Genomic DNA, 19671 nt, shown 5'->3' on the forward strand with positions numbered 1-19671 from the left:
TGTCTAAAATGAAACTGCTTATCCACTAAATCCAGATTTACCGGAGCCGTGATGTCATCCTTTCGGTGGTAAGGTGGTAATACATCTCCAGTGGGACTTAGGCAGCCTTCTGTGCAGTTGACCTCTGTCAAAATACCAGGGCTTGCCCATGGGGCTTGAATTTTCTGAGTGATGTGCATGCTAAACACTCCGTGGTATACCTCCCCTGCCTACTACCCCCGGCGCCCCCAACACGCAAAAAAGACACAATGGTCATCCCATCATTTATGCGAGTACCTAGTTCAAATTACAATCTGCCTTTTGCACTCCCACTATCATGGGGCAGAAGGAAGGTGGTCATGTCCTCAGGTGGTTCAGGCATGTTTTAGAGTGAAATCGCTCTGGAGGTGCTGTGAGCTTGCCATGCTCATGGGAGGGTCTGGCTGGGGAGTGTGTTTGCCTATACTGCTGCTTGACCCTGGTCAGTGGAGATGCCTTCAGTCACTCTACCAATGTCCTAAGCTTCAGTACCAATTGCTGGCTTTGAGATACTTCCCTTTGAAGAATGTCTGGCCTTTGCTGGCGAGGGTCACAGTGTCATCTTGTGTTACCTTCAGTTTTGAAACGTCCAGCAGAGCAGTCTTTTGTCTTCACCAAGGTTGGGAGGTCTGTCTCCAACCCAGCGGGGAGTTTTCTCAGAGAAACCCAAGAATAAGATGGGGTGTCTCACAATGAACAGGCTGCAATGACGGTCACAAATCCATCTCCTAATGTTCTCTAGAGAAGAAGTGGGTGGAGGAGGGCTGGAGCCCTTTTCGGAGGCTAAAAAGACCAGATGCAGCTTTGGCCACATGAGGGGCCGTGGCTCTGATTGAACAGAGGATGTGGGTACTTCAGGGTCAGCGCTGGTACAGTTGAAGGATGCCGGCCTTGTGCAGGTCCCTCCACAGGGAGGCTTCCAGGGACAGGTCGTGGTTGACATAGAATATCAGTGGCTTCTTAACTCGCTCGAAATAGTGGTCAGAAAATTTCCAGTAGTTGCTTGTGATGAATCCATAGGCACTAACCTGGACAAGGATAGTCAAGAATTGGCATTTACTGAGCTATGTGAGAACAGATGTGTGAAGTGACAAGAACCGGGGACGGCACGGTCCCCCGGCCTTCTTTAGATGCTGTGTCAAAGATACAGATAAGCAGTAGATGGAGCTCACCCTAATGGCAGGCACTGGGCTCTTGAATACATCCTCTCAGCCTCAACATAATCTGTGGTGTTATCCCCATTTGTAAAATGGGGAAATGCTCAGAGAGGTAACCGAGCAGGTCCTCAGTCACGAGCTAGTGATGGCCAGGCTGGGTTTTAAACTCAGCTCTCCAATTCCTGATCAAAGCCATGCTCTCCATTATTAAGCTTGAATTGGAGGCAAAAGCCTATGGCTACTTGTGGCTCATTCTACCAGGAGCACGGTCAAGAGACGGCTGCTTTGGGCCACCTGGGTGGCTCTGAGCATCTGCCTTCAGCTCAGGGCATGATCCCAGGGTCCTGGGATCGAATCCCACATCAGGCTCCCTGCAGGGAGCCTGCTTCTCCCTCTGCCTATGTCTCTGCCTCTCTCTCTGTGTCTCTCATGAATACATAAGTAAAATCTTAAAAAGAAAAAAAAAAAGAAAAAAACTGCTTCTTAACCTGCTGGGATCATGTGGGCAGCACCATACCGGGAACATTCTTATGCAGTGATTTCAAAGGTTGTATGTGGAAGGCTAAACCTGTTGCCCAGCTCAGTTCCAGAATTTACTCCTAAAAGGATGTCCTTGACCACTTATGCTGAGATTCCCTTTCACAAGAACAATTTAATAACATGCACCTTAAATACCCTAGGGGTGAAGGACAGAGGTGCCCAGGCAGGTGGCTGCTGGAGGCAAGCAAGACTGGCCCCACACCTGTCCTGGGAAGGCCCCTGGAAAGCCCGTGTGGACGCAGTTCAGGAGTGGCACTCCCCCACAGGGTAGAGGCCGAGTCCCAGGTCCAAGCGTGACCCAGGCCCCTTGTAGGGGTTGTCCCAGATCAGGTTAGGTTCCACCCACACCAGTCCTCTGCTGCTGTGGGCCCCTGAGAGGGAAGGCCTCTTACCTGGTCACAGGTGTGCAAAGCCGTCAGCAGCATGAGAGCCCCAGTACTAGGCATATATAGGTCTCCAAAATTTGTGTTAATCAACTTTGATTTCAAAAACCTGGAGACGAAAAGTGGCATCAAAACTCAAGAAAGAGGTGTAGGTCTCACTCGATGGTTGTGCCCTTACACCGTCTGGCTACCAATTCAGATTGGCTGGGAAACCTTTAGAACTTCCTGGCTCTTCTAGTGTAGGCCATTCCCCCTTCAGGAAGAAAGAAACTAAATGAAGCAAATGCAAAAGTCTGAGTAACAGAGTGGGGTGAGAAAGAGGAGCAGGCCCGTGCAGAAGAACCAGAGGAACGATCCTTCCCTCTTCCCCCTCTAGACGCCTGAACCCAGCCTGGCTCCCCTTTCCTTTCTGCAACCCCTGTCTTCACCCCTGGCTCAGTAACCAGCCTGGGTAGGGGACAGGTGGCCCATGTATTTAGCCTGAGACCATATTTCTCTCTATCCCCAATCTCTAGCCAAGCAGGAATCCCTTACGAGGGACATAAGGGGCAGGGACCCTCCCTGCGACCGGGAGTCGCTGGTGAGAGAAGTGTGCCCACACACTCTCAAAATCCAAAAGTGAGGCCGCTGTACGGGTGGCCAAGGCCTGACCTTGGCCCGGGATTCACATGTAAGCTTCGCCAGACACACCGCCTCGCCCCTGCCAGCCTTTCTACCTCTCTTGAATGGGGCTGTGAGTGCCGGACACCCGTTTGCCTCCCCAGATCGGCTCGCCACCCTTCACCTGCTCTCTGGGGATGCCAGCCTCGGGGCCGCAGCAGGGCCTCTCAGCCATGGCACGGTTGACGTTCGGGGCCCGCTCGTTCTTTGTTGTGGGGGCGTTCTGGGTCCTTGTATGATGCTCAACAGCATCCCTGTCTCTGCTTGCTGCTGGTACTTACCTGGTGACCACCAGGATGTCCCCAGGGAGGGGCAAAGGACACTGCCCTCCCCCCGCCCCCGCCACACATGTAGGGGTGAGGGACTGAGGGAGAAAAGGAGGGGTGAGATGAGGTCGCCTTGGGCGGCCTGTGTCCGGGCCTCTACACAGACTCGCTCTCGCCACAGGTTACAGCGTAGGACCATAAGGGGCCCGCAGCGGTGGGGGGGGTTGGTATGCAGGGGTGATGGAGGGGAGCTTTCGTGCACCCAACCCCCCCCTTGCACACCTACCTCTCCCTCAGGTAGCTGATGAAGTCCGGATGTAGTAGCTTGAATTTCCTGGCAGAGGCTTCTGGTCCGAAATAGGTCTGAGGCCTAGGACCCACGAAAGAAGTGGACAGAGCGGCCCGGGGTGTCGTAGGGCAGGTTGGGGAGCGAAGTGAGGGGGAAGGCGCTGGGCCTGCGGCGGTGCGGGCGGTAGGGCCGGGGCTGGGCGTAGTAGCGGGAGAAGGGCGTGTAGAAGGTGGCGGGCAGCACGGTGGGCACCACGTGCGGCTTCCCGCCCACCAGGACCTCGGTGGGCGGGGTGTAGGTGAGCGAGGAGGGGGGCGTGAAGAGGGCGGGCGGGGTGGGGTAGGAGCAGTTGACCCGGGGGTGGTGGGGAGGCGGGGGGAGCAGGGGGAAGTAGAGGGAGTCGGGGACAGGCGGCTCCCGGGCCGGGCAGGGGAAGGGGCAGGGGAAGCACTGGTTCTGGGGCAGGGGTGCGGTCGGGGGCTGGAAGAAGGGGGGCTCCTTCAGGAAGCGGGGCACATAGGGCGCGATGTAGGAGGGGATGCCCCGAACGGGCCCGATGTAGGAGGCCGAGGTGGCGGGGCTGTGGGAAGGGGACCTGGCGAGGGGCACCGGAGGAGTCTGGGAGGAGTTTCTCGAGAGGGATTTCAAGGCAGATTGGGAAGGAGATTTGGAGGTGGGCGGAGTAGGGGTTTGGGAAGCCCCCCGGGGTACATGTTGGACGTGGGGGCTGGGGGCCAGGGACGAAGCCCGGGAAGAGGGCTGCGAGGCAGTCGGGGTGGGAGCATGAGAGGGGGGCCGGGAGGACCCTCGGGTGGCGGACGGAGATGGGGCCGAGCCACCAGAGCTGGAGTAGGGCTGCTGGTTGGAAGGGAGGATGTTATTGGACCGGGACTGGGAGGGGGACTGGGTGGGGGACGGATTGGGGGTATGGGAGGGGGAGCTCATTGGTGTTGGGGAGGCTTACGACCACCCGATCGATGTCTCTGAGCCGGCCCCCCCCAAGAGCCCAGTCCCGCCCGGGTCACAAAGCCCACCCTCATGACCAGCTGCAGCATCATCATGGCGATTGTTGGCTAGTCACAAGGCGGGGGTGGGGTGCAGCCGGGCCAGAGTCCCCGGCCTGGCCTCTGAGGGCTTAACCCCTCAGGCCCTCAGAATCTGCCCTCGGGGCGGGGTGGGGGGGTGGCAGGTCCCGGGAGCACTGAGACAGGACGGTTGGTCTTCGTGGCTGCAGAGGTGGCATGGATTTCTAAAGGACTCGACTTTGGGACAAGAAATTGTCTCTGTGCCACGGGGAGGAGGTTTGGCCGAGGCCAGGACATGGTTCAAAAGAGCTGGACACCGGCCTGCTGCCCAGGAGGGTGGGGGAGAAAAGAGTGTCCTTTGTTCTCTCTCCTTGTAGGACACTGGGCACCTGTCACCTGCTCTCCCACTTTGTGGGCACAGTCCCAGGAGGGTGCCTGCCGGGATGAGCCGCATGGATACCGGCCCCCCATTTAGCTTCCAGACACAGTGCGCTCCGCAGGCCCCCACAGCCGGGAGTGGACAGCCCGGGCCGTGCTGCCGGCTGGGGGACTGCGCTGCTTAGAGGGACAGCAGCCCGAAGCCGAGGAGCCAGGCTGCCTGCTTCATTCAGAAAAGTGGCCCTGCGAGGCCACAGCCCACCTCATCGGGCGGGTTCCTGGGGACCAGGACGCTTACCTGGGCTTTTCTAGGGGCAGGAAAAGAAAAAGAGCATAATTCCCCAGCACTCTCTTTGTGGGGCATTTTCTTGCTGTCCTCACCCACTTTCCTTGCCCGACAGTGGGCCCAGCACTACCACACCCCACACCTGCCTGGCTGCTCACCTGTCGCCTTTATCAGGGCCCTCGGGGACAGGCACGCCCAGAATGGCCGATCTCAGCATCACATAATCGCGGATGTCCGAGGGGATGAAGATGTAGCGCAGGTCCTGTGGGGGCAAGAGAGACACTGAGCCAGTGTCCCCCCACTCCCCCAACACGACCACGTCCGGCTCCTGCCCAGCCCTCCACCCAGTCCTGCCACCCACCCCAATGGGAGAATTTCTGCCTATAATCCCCACCCTCAGCCCATGGGGGTCTCAATACGTGGTCACGAATCTCTTGGTACTCTTCAGGAGGCGAAGCTTACTTGCCATCCCCTCGAGCGACTAATGAATAGAAAGAAGTGGAAGTGATGGTGCGAGACCTTGGGGACCAGGCCATAAAAGGCAGTGCGGCGTCCTTGCCCCCCTGGGACTCCCCCCCCCCCACCCTGCTGGGTGAAGTGAGCTGCCAGGACCTGCAGACACTCCAGTGGCCAGAGAGGGGCCACCTGGACTCAGGCCTCCGTCAGGCCTTCAAGTGCCCAGAGTCCCAGTTGATCCCGGCAAACACCCCAGATCCTGAGCCAAAACCACCCTGCTAAACTGTTCCCGAATTCCTGACCCACTGAAACTGTAAGATGAGAAATGTTTGTTGTTTGAAGCTAAGTCTGGGGTCCTTTGTTAACGCACGGATGACTCATACAGGTAGTGTGGCCAGAAACCAACCCTACTGCGTGGTTCTACCTGAGCTAGGATGGTCCTGCTGTGGCTGGGACACTCCTGAATTTCCTGCTCAGAGGAGGAAGCTTCTAGAAACTCAACCCGGTCCTATCAAGCACCACAGAGCCCTCATCCCGAGATCTCCCCTCTTCATGTGGCACCCAGACAGCTCCCGAAGGGAGGAGCAGTATTCTGGTAACTGGGTGTGGCTGAAAGAAGCCGGAGGCAGGAGGCGGCCTCAAATTCTGGGTCCTGCTCCCCGGAGAGCTGGGCACCGCTCTGCGCCTCTGAACCTCAGCCTCCCTCACGGGCTGCTGTGGGATCAGGAAGGCACACGTCAGGAAGGCAGCTCAGGGAAGGGGGAGGCAGCCCTAGGGCTGGTGTGGTCAGAGGGGGCTGGACTTTGATGATCTTAGCTGCGGGGTGGCCTTGCACAGACACGTTGCCGTCTGGAAATGGGTAGCTGTGCTGACCACGTCCACCGCTGGGAAGAGGAGGAGGCACCCAGTAAACACCCTTCCCCCCACCCGGTGCAGCGTGAGCTCTGGGGTGGGAGTCCTTTGAGCCCTGGCCCCTGGCCCTGCCGCTGCCTTGCTTAGTCTCCTCCTAAAACGGGGCAGACGTGGCATCCTGTAAAGGGCCCGGCACCCCACGGGCTCAGTGAGCACCAGCCACCCACGCTCTACTCCAGAGGGGTCCTGTGCCGCCCGGAACTCCGGGGCGCCCCTCCTTACATGCACCCAGGATCCCAGCCCAGCCTCTCCATCTCCTGGGCGGGGGCCACGGTCCGCCCGCGGACGGGGCCTCTGGGAACGGTGGCCCTGACCGCCCGTGACAGTGCCACGCCCATCAGGAGCCTCACCGGTCCTTGCGGCACGGAGGTGAAGCCAAAGTTCCAGTAGGAGATGAGAGAGTTTTTCATCGTGTTCACAGTGAAACCGTAAAAGGAGGTCTTGTTGCCCACATCCTTCTCGAAGCCTTTGATCACCGCGCCGTTGAGTCTGGTCCAGATAGAAGCCCTGCTGCGTGTGTAGCCCATCCCCGGGGTTCCGCCCACCTGTCCCCATCCAGCCCATCCCCACATCTCCGGACCTCAGGGGACATCCGGCCCGGGGGCCCCCTCCTGGCAGGCACGCGGCCCCCTCGCTCCGTCTTCAGGGTCTGTCTGCACACGGGCCGCGGCCCAGGCAGGTGCCCGTCACCCTGCGGCCCGCTCCCCAGGGCAGCTGGGGGCCTGGCTCTCCCCCCGCCCCCCACCCCGCCCTGCGCCCATACCTGAACACGTAGTCATGGGCGTCGATGTTCAGACCCTGGCGGGAACCGTTCAGAATGCCCCCGTTCCCCACCACCGCGCACCGAATGCAGCTTGAAAGCGGCTTCCTGGAGGCGGCGAACAGCTGGGAGCTCTCGGAGCCGTTCAGGAGGCTCAGGGTGGAGTTAATGGCTGTGGGTGCCAGACAAGGCGGGGAGCCATGGGGAAGGCTGTCGTGTGGGCCGGAGCTGTCCCAAGGCTGTTTCTGGCATGCCACCTGCCACGGGCCTGACACCCCCCTCCGAGGCCTGGAGGGCAGGGGGAGAGGTCTGGCTCTACCCTCAGTCACCCCAAGAATTCGAATACCGAGTCCTCTATGTTCCACAAGAAACTAATCCGAGGCACGTGAGGGTTGGGAGTCCCACAGCGGGGACCATGGGCGGGCTGTCTGAGGCCCCACAGCTCCTGTTGTCGGCCACCTCTGGACAGCAGCCCCAGCTGAGTGGCCGCCGGGTGCACCCAAGCCCGTCTCCCTGACCCCACGGTGCTTGCAGGGGCCGGTAGGTGTGGCGGGAGTCACACAGCCCAGGGGGTCGAGCCCTGAGACCTTCCTGGAAGGAAATGGGCCTGGGCGTGGTGGGTGTCCCCAAAAGATGCTGTGAGGGCAGGGCCTACATCAAGGCTAAGAGCAACAGGAAGGGATTCTCTTGGGGCCAGAGGCCTGGGCAAGAAGCAGCTGCTGCAGGTTACCTTGGTGGGACAGGCCCTGCCAGCCGTAGGGGGCTTTGTGCTGGCTCAGGCTGTCCCAGAGCTCCTGAGTGAAGAGGCTCCCCGATAGCAGCACTGGAGTGGAGAGATCGAACAGGGCACGGAAGTGGGGGTGCCTCTGGATGGCCAGGTCAAGTGGGCGTCGGCAGTGCGGGTTCTGTGGGGCAGAAGATAAGAGTACTGAGCTCCACTATGGGGGCTGTGGCTGGGGGGGAGCTTCCCTTCCCTCCAGACTTGGGATCTCCCAGACCTGCCAGCTGAGCTGGCCTGTGGCACAGCAGTGTGGTGGGGGCAGAGCTTTTTGGACGTACCGCGCCCAGGCCTTTCTCTCCGGGATGCCAGCTATGCAGGGCCTGATGGCTCTGGCCTCTCACTCCTTCACTTCGCACTTAGGGAAATTTGGGGGCTTTTTTCCACAAAATGGGTAAGACCCGCCTGGCCTTTGGTGGGGAATTCCAGCCTGGTCTTTAGAATCCATCAGCCTGGATCCAAACCCTAGCTCTGGCAGTCCTCTCCATAAGATTTGTGGGGGACGGGCTGCTGGGAAGATTTCGATCATTTTCTCCTCGGTGGTACCTGTTCTGGGTTGAAGAGTGTCCCCCACCACCTCTGTCTGCCCAGAACCTCAGGATGTGATCTCATTTGGGAATAGGGTCTTTGCAGATGTAATTCATTAAGATGACGTCATACTGGTTTCGGGTGGACCCTAACCCAGTGGCTGGTGTCCTTATAAAGCCATGTAAGGACAGACACAGAGACTGGAGTGGAGTGGCCATAAGCCAAGGAGCTTCCAGAAACTGGGAGAGGCAAGGAAGGATTCTTCCCTAGAAAGCTCTGGAAGGTGGCCCAGCCAATCCCCTGATTTTGGATTTCTGGAGTCCAGAACTGGGATAAAATTGGTTTCTTGTATTTTCAACACCCCGGTTTGTGGTAATTTGCTTCAGAAGCCCTAGGAATCAACACAGGGCCTGTGCATGCAGGGGCCTCAAGAGGGGAAGGTGCTTGAACAGGCTCCAACCCCATCGGCCTGCAACCCCAATGTCAGACTCCCGCACAGCCTTGGGCTGGGGCTGGCTGGGGCTACCCTTCCCACTGCCCGGGGCTCTCTGGTTTGATCAAAGGACAACGCAGGAGAGAGCCACACGGTCATCTCTGCTATGACATTCCCTATGGATCATCACACTCTGCAAAACCACGGGGCTTTTGGGAAAATGGGATGAGCAGCACAACACTCAAAAAGCTTTGTCAGTGATGCCCAAAACAAAAGAGGGGCCTCACAGAGATGGAAGCACGGTTTCATGCAGCCCACGGTGAAGGTCTACACACACACATGGCCCTTGACCTTGGAAAAGACTCGATGTTCGCGCGTGGCATCAGAAGGGTGGCAGCTCGTGAGTTATTGTGAAGTAGTGGAAAGAGGGTTATAACACAGTGAAGTGCGCATCTGAAGGGCGCATGCGTGTGCGTTTTGTGTACTCCTCTGTGGCCCCCTTCGGTGGAGTGTGGTTTTCTGCATTTAACCTTAGTGTTCTCAGGGCGCCTGGGTGGCTCAGTCGGCTAAGCTTCTGCCTTTGGCTCAGGTCATGATCTCGGGGTCCTGGGATCAAGTCCCACCTCTCAGCAGGGAGTCTACTTCTCCCTCTGCCCCTCCCCTGCTCATGCTCTCTCTCACTCTCTCTCTCTCAAAAAAATCTTTAAAAAATATTATTTTAAAAAACCCCTATTGTTCTCAATGACAGTCACTCGAAAGCAAACACAAAGTTTGTGTTATGCTCAAATTGTTTCCTAAGATACCAATCTCCTTGGAACAAATTCACATTTTCAAAGCAAGCATTGTAGCAGAGCTGATTACCAATTTCACTGCTATTCAGTTCATCTTTGGGGTGTTTTCCAGGGCCGCCTTTAAGAGGTGCCAGGAAAAAACTCTTCCAGTCTTTGTATCGGGAAAGGTTGTGCTTCACTTGGGCAGTTGGCCTGCTGTTATCTCTTGGACACAATGGCAAATTTCCTTCATCACTGTGGCCACTAGGAAGCTCAGAGCCAGATCTATGGCCTATCCCTTACATCTTGTGGCACACTTTTCATGTACTTACCTTACTCTCCTACCTTTATTTCTCCTTTTGTTATTTTTTCATTTGATTCTATTTTATATTTTTGCCTTGTTATGTGTATCCAAAAGCCACCTCAAATCTTTTCTTTTTTTTTTTTTTTAACCCAGTGGGGATATGTCAGTTTGCATCAAGCAGCTCAAGGTGCACACAGGGCTTTAGGAAACTTGAAGATGACTTATAAGCACCCACGAGATGCTTGAGGCTTCTCTTTGGCCTGCAGGCCCACTGTCCTCCCTGCCTCTGTTCTCAAGACAACCCTCCTCACCTGCCCAGGGCTACTCGCTGTGTCTCTGAACAGCTCAGCTGTCACTACATTTTACATGCAGTGAAATCTTTTCCCCCAAGGCCTCAGCCAACAAGTCCTGGGTTGGTCTCTTGGGCACTGAACACAACTCTTAAACCCGAATCAATCCAGAACACCAATCACGATCCTGCTCAGTGGCAGCACACAGAGCGTTCCTCTGTGGTTCAGAGAGAGCCACACTCTGGGGTCCAACCAGAGGCTCAAATGCCAATGCCACCTCTTGTCGCAGAGTGGCCCTGCACCAGGTACCTGACCTCTCTGTACCTCGCTGCGGTCATCTATAAAAGCTACACGACAGGGTTGCCATGTGACTTACGTGTGGCGTGCTTGAGGCAGCACTGTTTGTTATGGAGCAGGGCCTAGAAGGTTCTCAACCCCCTGGGCAAGCATGGGGTTTTCCAGTTTGCTTGTTTACTCCATGGAGAGTAGTTTAAATGTGTGACTTTTATAGTAAGAAGGCATTTTGAGGGTTTCAGTCTGTAGAATATGTGACTCTTGACCTTGGGGTCATGAGTTCAAGCCCTATGGCGGGTGTAATACTTAAAAATAAAATCTTAAAAAAATAAAAAGACATTTTGAATAGAATGTCAAATTCACAGGCCTTTTAAGGATAACTTACAAGACTTCCCAAGAACTTTTCTCCTGGCTACACCTCTTCTCTGCTACTGGGGTACAAGGAACCCTGGTGGCCAGGTCTGGCTGGCTGCTCAGCTCACCATTTCATGTTTAGGGGTTCCAGAGAGTTCCCACCAGCAGTCTCATGAGAATGAGAACATGAGAACATGTTCATCTTTCTCCCCTCCTCCCCGCTAACTTGAAGATGCTTGAAACTGCCAGAATAGTTGACCGTTGTACCTTTCTCATTCCAGCATTTGATGCCTTGTGTCCAAAGAATCCCCGAGACGATGTGGTGTTCCTGGGGGAGAAGTAGAAGTAAAGCAGGGGTCTGAGCTGTCCCCCAGAGACTTCCGACTCAGCTCCAGGGGCTGACAAAGCCTGTCAGGGTCAAAGATGTCATTCCTTTGATCTTACTGGGCTCTGATTTTTTTTTGGGGGGGGGGGGCTCTGAGTTTTACCCATGTCTGTCTCTATAGGAAAAAAAAATATCATCACATTATTATGTTCTGCTCAGCTCTAAAAACCCAGAAATCAAGAAATCCCATGGCAAGCGGCAGAAATGTGGAGTTTACAGAACGGTGAAATCTGGTTCAAGCATGAAAACATACGCTAGGAAAGCTTGCCAGGCCCCGGCCACCATCTGAGGGAGCTCCCTGCCAAGGCCCCAGAGGCAGGCGGTAGGTCCCACAGGGCGAGGTCCCCTTTCTCCGTGGGGTAGGCTGTCCTGCCACTCGCTCCTGGCTCCTCACCAGCAGCCTCCTCCTACATAAGTGAGTCTGAAGCCTCACACCCTAGGTTTGTACCCTGGGATTTAGGGAAGTGACTTCTCAGAGCCTTGGTGTCTACATCTGGACAGTGGATATAATCAAGTGATTAATAATTATTGTTAATCACATCACATATCCAATTGTTGGGAGGGTTCAGAGACTATTATCTCATACAAAAAGCATCCTCCTGGGACGCCTGGGTGGCTCAGCGGTTGAGCGGCTGCCTTTGGCTCAGGGCCTGATCCCAGGATTCAGGATCAAGTCCCATATCGGGCTCCTTATGGGGAGCCTGCTTCTCCCTCTGCCTGTGTCTCTGCCTCTCTCTCTGTCTCTCATCAATCAATCTTTTAAAAAAGTGTCCTCTAAATGCTAGCTCTCCTTATCTAAAGGAAGCAGGGAAAGGACTCTAGGACAGTGTCCCTTCTGGAGGGTCAGTCGGGAGGAGCCGATGATACTGCTCCACCCCTACTCCCACCTCCCAGGCAAGCCCTGCATCAGGGATGAGAGCGAACAAAATAGAAGGAACGGAGGCCTTTGCTTATTCTAAAGAGTGTCAGGTTTTCCCCAGACTCCTGCCTTCTCCCTGACAGCCACAAGGAAGCAGGTGGGCAGGCTTTGGGAACCGTTGGGGCTGGCCATTTGCAAGGAAACAAAGGCCTCTTGTTGCTTGCTTCTGACATGCGGAACCAGCTGGGCCACCAGAGAGCTTGCGACCTGCCTCACTTCAGGTTCCCATAGGGCCCTCGAGGGACAGACGGGAAAGAGCAGGGATGATCCTTTCCCCCTCTGATGGCAGGTCCCCCCCATCCTGTAGTTCTCCTCTGCACAAGACCCCCTTTGAAGAGGAACTGGGACCCCAGTACTCAGCCTCCAGCCGTGAGAACCGCCTGGGAGCTGTTGAAAAACACCCCTGCTCAGGGCCCCGCCCCTGCAGTTCTGATCTGACTGGTCTAGGCCTCCTCCCCAGATGATTCTAGTGTGAGCCAGGCTTGAGAAGCAGATGCTATAGCTGCAGGCCTGGGCAGCTTGGAGACCCGGGGGACAGAGCTGCAGAGGAGGGGCTGGAGAACCCCCACCCCATTCTGTTTTGCTGCCCCGAACAACCCAGCCTCAGGGAGGTCTGCTCATCTTCAGAGCAGCCCTCAGTGGTCAGTGATTTCTCCCAGCCCTCCTTCTTAGGAATCCAAGGGCTTCTAAACACACCTGCCTAGAGAGCCTGGATGGGGCGGGGAAGGGGGCCGGCCCACCTGTGGCCCTCCCAAAAATTTTACCAGCCTTTGGAGAAAGAAGGACTGTACGGTAGTTCTTTCCTATCCTTGGGGTAAGCTCCAAGGCCCCCAGTGGATGCCTGAAACTGTGAATAGTACCGCACCCTGTACACGCTCTGTTTTTTCCTCTATAGACACACGTATGACAAAGTTTGATTTATAAATTAGGCACTGGAAGAGATTAACAGCAATAATTAATAATAAAACAGGACAATCAGGGATCCCTGGGTGGCGCAGTGGTTTGGCGCCTGCCTTTGGCCCAGGGCGCGATCCTGGAGACCCGGGATCGAATCCCACGTCGGGCTCCCGGTGCATGGAGCCTGCTTCTCCCTCTGCCTGTGTCTCTGCCTCTCTCTCTCTCTGTGTGTGTGACTATCATAAATAAATAAAAAATTAAAAAAAAAAACAGGACAATCATAATAATGTAATGAGAGTGTGGTCTCTGTGAATGTCTTACTCTGTAAATATCCCCCTGCTTGTGACAGTGGGAGACGACAAAATGAGATGGTGATGAGATGGAGAGGAGTCTTGGCCAGACCTGGCTTCATGGGGTGGGGGGGTATGGGGCGGGGCAGGGGGTAGGTAACTGAAACCTGGGAAAGCCAAACTGCAGGTAAGGAAGTACCACTGCAATGCATTTCTCATAAAACAAAATCTACTCCATTTGGATTGTATTCTTAGGAATTCTGGGCTCTCAGATGTCCTTTCTTTTTCTTTTTCTTTTTTTTTTTTTTAAGATTTTATTTGGGATGCCTGGGTGGCTCAGTGGTTGAGCGTCTGCCTTGGGTTCAGGGGGTGATCCTGGAGTCCCAGGATGGAGTCCTGCAGGGAGCCTGCCTGCTTCTCCCTCTGCCTCATTATGTCTCTCATGAATGAATAGATAAATCTTAAAAAAAATTTTTTTAAATTTATTTTAGAGAGAGTGAGATTACAGAGGGAGGAGACTCCCCACGAGCAGGGAGCCTGATGTGACAAGGGGCTGAGATCATGACCCTAGCCAAAGGCAGCCGCTTAACCGACTGAGCCACCCAGGTGACCCTCAGATGTAATATCTTTCACAAAATAAGTTGACAACGGACATTGGCAGGTAACTGGTAGCCCATATTATCTATCCTCACTAATCTGTCTCTCCTGCCCCCCTCCCCCACCTTTATATATATGTATAGATATATGCCTCGAGTTAAATCCTGGGCTGCATTTCCACTCTCTAACCTGCAGTGAGAGCCTTCAGGTGAGGTAAGAGGGGGTCCCAATGCTGCCCCCACCCCTTCTAGGACTCTCCAGGTGGCCAGGCCATCCGGTTTCCGCCCCCTGTGGGGAGGTCACACAGCCTGCACCCCCTTCCCTAGACTATCCCACCTCCCACTCAGCCTCTCCAGGCACCAAATACCTATGTCCAACAGCAGGGTCCACCGGGCTTGCCCCGGGGGGGTTTAGCCACCTTGCAAACAGCAGTGGGACAAGAAAACGGACAAGTTCTTGGGCTCTACTCGTTCTTGGGCTGTACTCGCTTTTTCAAAGATGAAAGAACTTTAAACACATTGTTGAGCATAATGGATGTTCAACAACCCCGTATTTAAAGCTTATTAGGTACTTTCAAAGGATGTTTAAATATGTTTCAAAACACCTCGACATAAAACTCACAAAGGATTCTCTTTCTTAACACCCGCAACCTCTAAGCCCCTGCCTTAGGCAATTTTTGAGTATGAGGAGATGATGTAACTCCAGGTAGCAGCGGCCGGAGCACCCTTTGTTCTAGAGGGACTGGGCTCAAAATGAGTTGCCTGTGTGTCCTATTGTTTTGCAACTTTAGATGTCTTTCGACAATGTTCCCTGAGAACTGATAACTAACTCTGCTTTCACCCCACGACGCCCGGGGCAAGGTTTGGGGAGGAGCGCGGGGGGCGGGGGGGGGGGGAAGCGCTCTGGAGGCAAAGCCCGGTCCAAAGGGGGGTGGGCGAGCCTTGGGGGCGGGGGGGGCGGTGGCTGCCGCCGCCCCAGTCGCACCGCTCGGTCCGCCTCTCTGGCGCTAGACCAGACCCCGGTGAGGCTGCTTCCGTCGCGGGCACCAAGGCCGGCAACGCAGGCTCAGGCTCGTAGGTTCATCCGGGCCGGGCGCAAACCAGGGAAGGTGCGCCGGGCGAGCGGGAGGGGGCGGGGCCAGGAGGGGGCTCCAGGAGGGGAGCGGGATGGAGGCGGGGGGCTGCTCCGGTTCCCGGGGCGCGGGGAGCCCTTCGCTCCGCCGGATCGCGGCCCGACGGCGCTCACCAAACTCGACCGCAGAGCCCACGGCGCGTGGGCCGGAGCAGGGCGCCGGGCGCGGGGAGGGCGCAGACGCGGCCGGGCTGAGAATCCCCGCAAAATTGGAACCGGGAGCCTTGGGCGCCCCCTTCCCCAAAAGTAGAGTCAGAGAACTGTGACGTCAGAGAGCGAGGGGTCCCCACCGGGCGGGGCTGTCTGATCCGACGCAGACGACGCAGCCGGGCCCGGAGGGTCGGGGCAGCGAGGCGCCCGCCCGTGCGCCCAGGGCGCGGCCCCTCCCGGACCCCGGCGGAGGCCGGCCGGACGCCCCCGGCGGCAGCTCCCGGGACAAAGGGCCGCGGCCCCGGGTCCCCGCCGCGAGCCGCCCCAGGGAGGCCGGCGCGACGGGCGGGCCGAGGGCCCGGGCTGGGCGCCCCGCGCGTGCCCGGCGCGTCCCCGGGGCGCCCTCTCCGCCGACCGCGCCGCAGCCCCTACCTGGCTCCGGCCCGGGGCCCCGGGTACGGCCTCGCTGCCGAGCAGTACAGGGCGACGAGGATCCCCGAGCAGGCAGCCGCGAGCAGCGGCAGCAGCCACAGGAGCGGGCCGCGCGGGCGCCCCATGCGGCCCCGGCCCCGCCGTCCCGGGCGGAGGGGAGAGGCCCCGGTGCGCAGGGCCCGACTCGGGAGCGGCCGCCCTGCCCCGCCGGCCCCCGCGGCGCCTCCCCGTCCGGCCGCTCCCCTCCTGCCCGGGCTCGCCGCACCCTCGGGGGCCGCGGGGGCGGGTCCCTCTGCTCCGGGCGCCGGGCGGCGGGCACGGGGGGCGGGGGCTTGGGTCGGGCGCCCCGCGGCGGCCGAGGGCAGGCGCGCGGTCCGGGGTGCCCGGGAGGGGGCGGGGCGCCGGGGGACTGCGCCACCTGCGGGGATGGTGGGCGGGGGGGCGACGGCGGGGTCGGTCCCCTCGGAAGGACCCCCAGGACCTGCCGGCCTGGCCCTGGCACCTCGGGTCCTTGCAGAAGTTCGGGGGAGACGAGGGGCGGGTTCTCCAGGCGGGCTGAGGCGGGGCGGGGCGGGTGGAGGAGCCACCCTGGGTGGAGGTGGAGGTGGAGGTGGGGGGGGGGGCAGGGCGCGGGGGAGGTAGGGCCGCCGCCGGGTTGGGACGGGTGTGGGGAGCTGAGACCGTTGCTCTCCTCCTTTGGTGGCCGTGCTGGGCCGCCAGGGCCCCCAATCGCCTTGCGATCCGTTTACAAACCCAGGCCAGCCTGGGGCTCTCAGCGGCGGGGAGGCCACCTGAACCGCCCCGCAGGGCCTCTGGCATCACCAGGAAGGGCACCCCTGGAAGGGGCAGCTCGGCCCCGGGCCCTTGAAGCAGAGCCCTCCGCCGAAGTGAGCCCCAGGTGGGACGGCCTATTTTCAGGAGGCCCCCGGCAGGGTCTTAGACTCCAAAGCCTGTGAAGCAGCCCAGCGCCCAGCGGTCAGGAGCTTCAAGGATGAGACAGGGACTCGTCCCTTCCAGGAACGTCCTGCCTTCACCTGTTCTTCAGGTGTGCCAGCAAGTCTGGGTGCAGCAACAGGTACCGGCCACTGCAAGGGATCCTGAGAAGCTGGGGCCTGCGCCTGTGGGCAGGAGTGGGTCATTCCCGCTCCAGTCTCCTACCTCTACCCACCCTCGGGACCAACTGGGGGTCACAGGAGGGCCCCGGGCAAAGGGTTGGTTCTTCCCTTCACTCCAAGACCCACGGCAGAGCGAGCTGCACCTTGCCTCTACCCTCTTGACGGGCACTGCACAGAATCCATGGTTTCAAGTCTTTCATTTCAATCTTTGTGTTTTGTTTGTTTAATATTTTATTTATTTATTCATAGGAGACACAGACAGAGGGAGGAGCAGGCTCCCTGCAGGGAGCCGGAAGCATGACTCAATCCCAGACCCCCAGGATCATGCCCTGAACCAAAGGCAGGTGCCCAACGACTGAGCCACTCAGGCGTCCCAATCTTTGTGGTTTTAGTCATCGAAATCCCTGTAGATATTACGTAGCCCTTGATAGCACCTTCTCCCCTTTCTTCAGTGGCTAATAAAACATTGGACCCTCTCTGAGCCTGTGAATCCCACACCCACCCTTGCTTGCTCTCTACTAAATGCCTCTCTCCATGGAGAAAACGGGAATCACTATTCATTTCTTCTTTTTTTCAATCTTTTCGAATTTACTGAGACTTGTGTTGTGGCCTAATGTGTAATCTATCCTGGAGAATGTTCAATGTGTACTTGAAAAGAATGTGGATTCCACTGGCTTTGGATGGAATGTTCTGTATGTATCTGTTAGGTCCATCTGACCTAAAGTGCCATTCAAGGGACACCTGGGTGGCTCAGTGGTTGAGTGTCTGACTTTGGCTCAGGTCGTGATCCTGGGGTCCTGAGATCGAGTCCCGCAGTGGGCTCCTCGCAGGGAGCCTGCTTCTCCCTCTGCCTATGTCTCTGCCTCTCTGTGTCTCTCATGAATAAATAAATGAAATCTTAAAAATAAATAAATAAAAAGTGGCATTCAATGCCAACTATTGTTTCTCCAACTTTTCATTTTTAAACCTACATACTCGGCTCCCACCACCCTCCAGCCTCCACCTGTCTGGACTCCAGCCTTACGAGGTGCGCATGTGGGATTGCTCCTCCTGGTGGGAGTTGGCTTCCCACCGCCTGTGTTAATGACTCCAGTCCACCCCCTATGCCTTTAATGCCCCGCTTAGACCAAGGCCTCCCATCTGCCCGCCTGCTGTTCTCATTCCTCATCAACGACCTCACACAGCCTCCACCTCTCTGCCCCTCCGTGCCTCCCAGCACGTCAGCCCCGAAGCTTTCTTTGTCCAGGCAGGAAAGATTATGACCTATGAGCTTCTCTCTCATCATAACCCAGGTTCCCCTGTGTTCCTGGCTTTCTGGCCAGCAAAACCCCAACCTGGATTCACACTCTGAGATCTGCCTGTTCAGTGTCCCCTCCTCCTGCTGCCCTGGCCCTGGCCTGGCTGAGAGCAGCTGGGAGTGTCTCCTTCCAGAGTAGACGGAGGCCACTACACCTTTGGCTTCATCCGCACTCTCTACACCTGCCATTTCCCGGTCTTTGGTTGGCTCCAGCCACCCTCCTGCTCTGAGTCCATGATGCCTCCGTGGTTACCTACTGCACCCCTAAAACTGTCCCCTTTGACGCCACCAGGGGCCTTCATCATCCCTGATGGAGCAGACATCTTCCATTCTAATCCTGCTACCTTGGCCTCTGAATTGGAATTTGACAGTGTCTTCATGGTTACTTTTAGGTCTTTGTCTGTTAAATCCAACATCTGGCCACTGTCACCAGGGAGTTCCTGCTGCCCCCTTCTTCCGGTATGAGAGCAGAGTCCTGCTTTCCTGCTTCTCTGCTTGTCTCATATGTTTTTGTTGGAAATTGAACATTTTAGATAATATATTGTAGCAACTCTGGGTACTGGACCCCCACTCCCCATGTCAGGCTTGTGATTTGTTTGTTTAATGACTGACTGACTTATTTTAGGGAAGCTCCCCCCAGCCCCAACTCCCTCCACTCCCCCGTCACTTTCATTCCACCCAGCCCCCAAATGTTAAACCTTTGATGTTGCCCTGTAGGGAAGTGTGGTTTGGAGTATGTCACCTGGGTTGGCTGGGCTGTCTACACCTCTTTCCCTGACCCTATCCAGATGTTAAGCTCCATTAATTGCCATCTGATTGGTCTGTGGTTTACAATAATGCCCTGGGGCAGAAATTGCTCTGTAGACTCCCACTTGGCTCATTTGAAGGAGTAACTCCTGAACTTAGTGTTCCTACTCAGGAGGGCTCCAACCAGCTGTCTTTTTCTCTGGTTCTCCCCTGCAAACTAGCTGGCTTACACTTGAACCTCTGTCTTCATCAAATCTACCCATCTTTTCCCAATTCCCTTTCATCACAACCTCCACTGTTTTTGAGAGCACCGTTAGGCTTGAACTTCTCTACCCCCTTTGCAAATAAAGTAAATTCCTTCGAGAAGAGATTAGGACCTACATGTTTTATTTAAATTATGTATGTATGTATGTATGTATGTATGTATGTATTTGAATGGTGGGGAGAGATTGAGTACAAGCAGAAAGAGAGCCCGATCCCAGGACCCTGAGATCATGACATGAGCCTAAGGCAGCCACCCAGTCACCCCACGGACCTACCTATGCATCTTATAGCCTGCTTCTGTCCCCCTGCCAAATCTCTGAGCCAGGGCTCTGGAGCTAGGGTGGGGACAACGGTGTGCTTCTCTCTGAGTGATGCCTCTGTGGTTACCTGCTGCACCAGGTAGATTTAGGAGTTGAGCATGTGAAGGATGGGAGGCACCTTGCCTCTCCTGGTGTGAAACCATCACCTTATGAGCCAGGGCAGGGACGACCACATTCAACGTGACATCAGCATGGAATCTCCATTCCATGAACAGGGGCTGAACAGATGAAGGGAGTCGCCACCTC

General features: G+C 56.7%; 1 protein-coding gene and 2 long non-coding RNA genes across 6 annotated transcripts; 2 read left to right on the forward strand and 1 right to left on the reverse strand.

Annotated features, from left to right (window-relative positions):
- Positions 1-249: 249 nt before the first annotated feature.
- On the reverse strand, positions 250-15848 carry ST6GALNAC2 (ST6 N-acetylgalactosaminide alpha-2,6-sialyltransferase 2). Of its 4 annotated transcripts, none has more exons than XM_072781713.1 (9): positions 15683-15839; positions 11149-11209; positions 7861-8035; positions 7134-7302; positions 6721-6859; positions 5161-5264; positions 3311-3508; positions 2108-2207; positions 250-1046 (listed from the first exon to the last, which is right to left on the reverse strand). In XM_072781713.1, the coding sequence occupies exons 1-9, from the start codon at positions 15805-15807 to the stop codon at positions 879-881; spliced, it is 1239 nt and encodes a 412-aa protein (XP_072637814.1). In that variant the 5' UTR covers positions 15808-15839; the 3' UTR covers positions 250-878. The 4 variants fall into 4 exon arrangements, with proteins under 4 accessions (XP_072637814.1, XP_072637815.1, XP_072637817.1 ...); XM_072781714.1 differs by having other exon boundaries at positions 3311-3394; positions 15683-15838; XM_072781716.1 differs by lacking the exons at positions 11149-11209; positions 15683-15839 and adding an exon at positions 11010-11130.
- On the forward strand, positions 4272-5799 carry LOC140607199 (uncharacterized). The gene is made up of 2 exons (XR_012009320.1): positions 4272-5261; positions 5451-5799. It is a non-coding gene; the product is annotated as an uncharacterized lncRNA (long non-coding RNA).
- Positions 14957-19211, forward strand: LOC140607200 (uncharacterized). The gene is made up of 2 exons (XR_012009321.1): positions 14957-15077; positions 16601-19211. It is a non-coding gene; the product is annotated as an uncharacterized lncRNA (long non-coding RNA).
- Positions 19212-19671: the final 460 nt, after the last annotated feature.

This window comes from Canis lupus, chromosome 16 (genome assembly GCF_048164855.1).
Source record: "Canis lupus baileyi chromosome 16, mCanLup2.hap1, whole genome shotgun sequence".
NCBI lineage: Eukaryota > Metazoa > Chordata > Mammalia > Carnivora > Canidae > Canis > Canis lupus.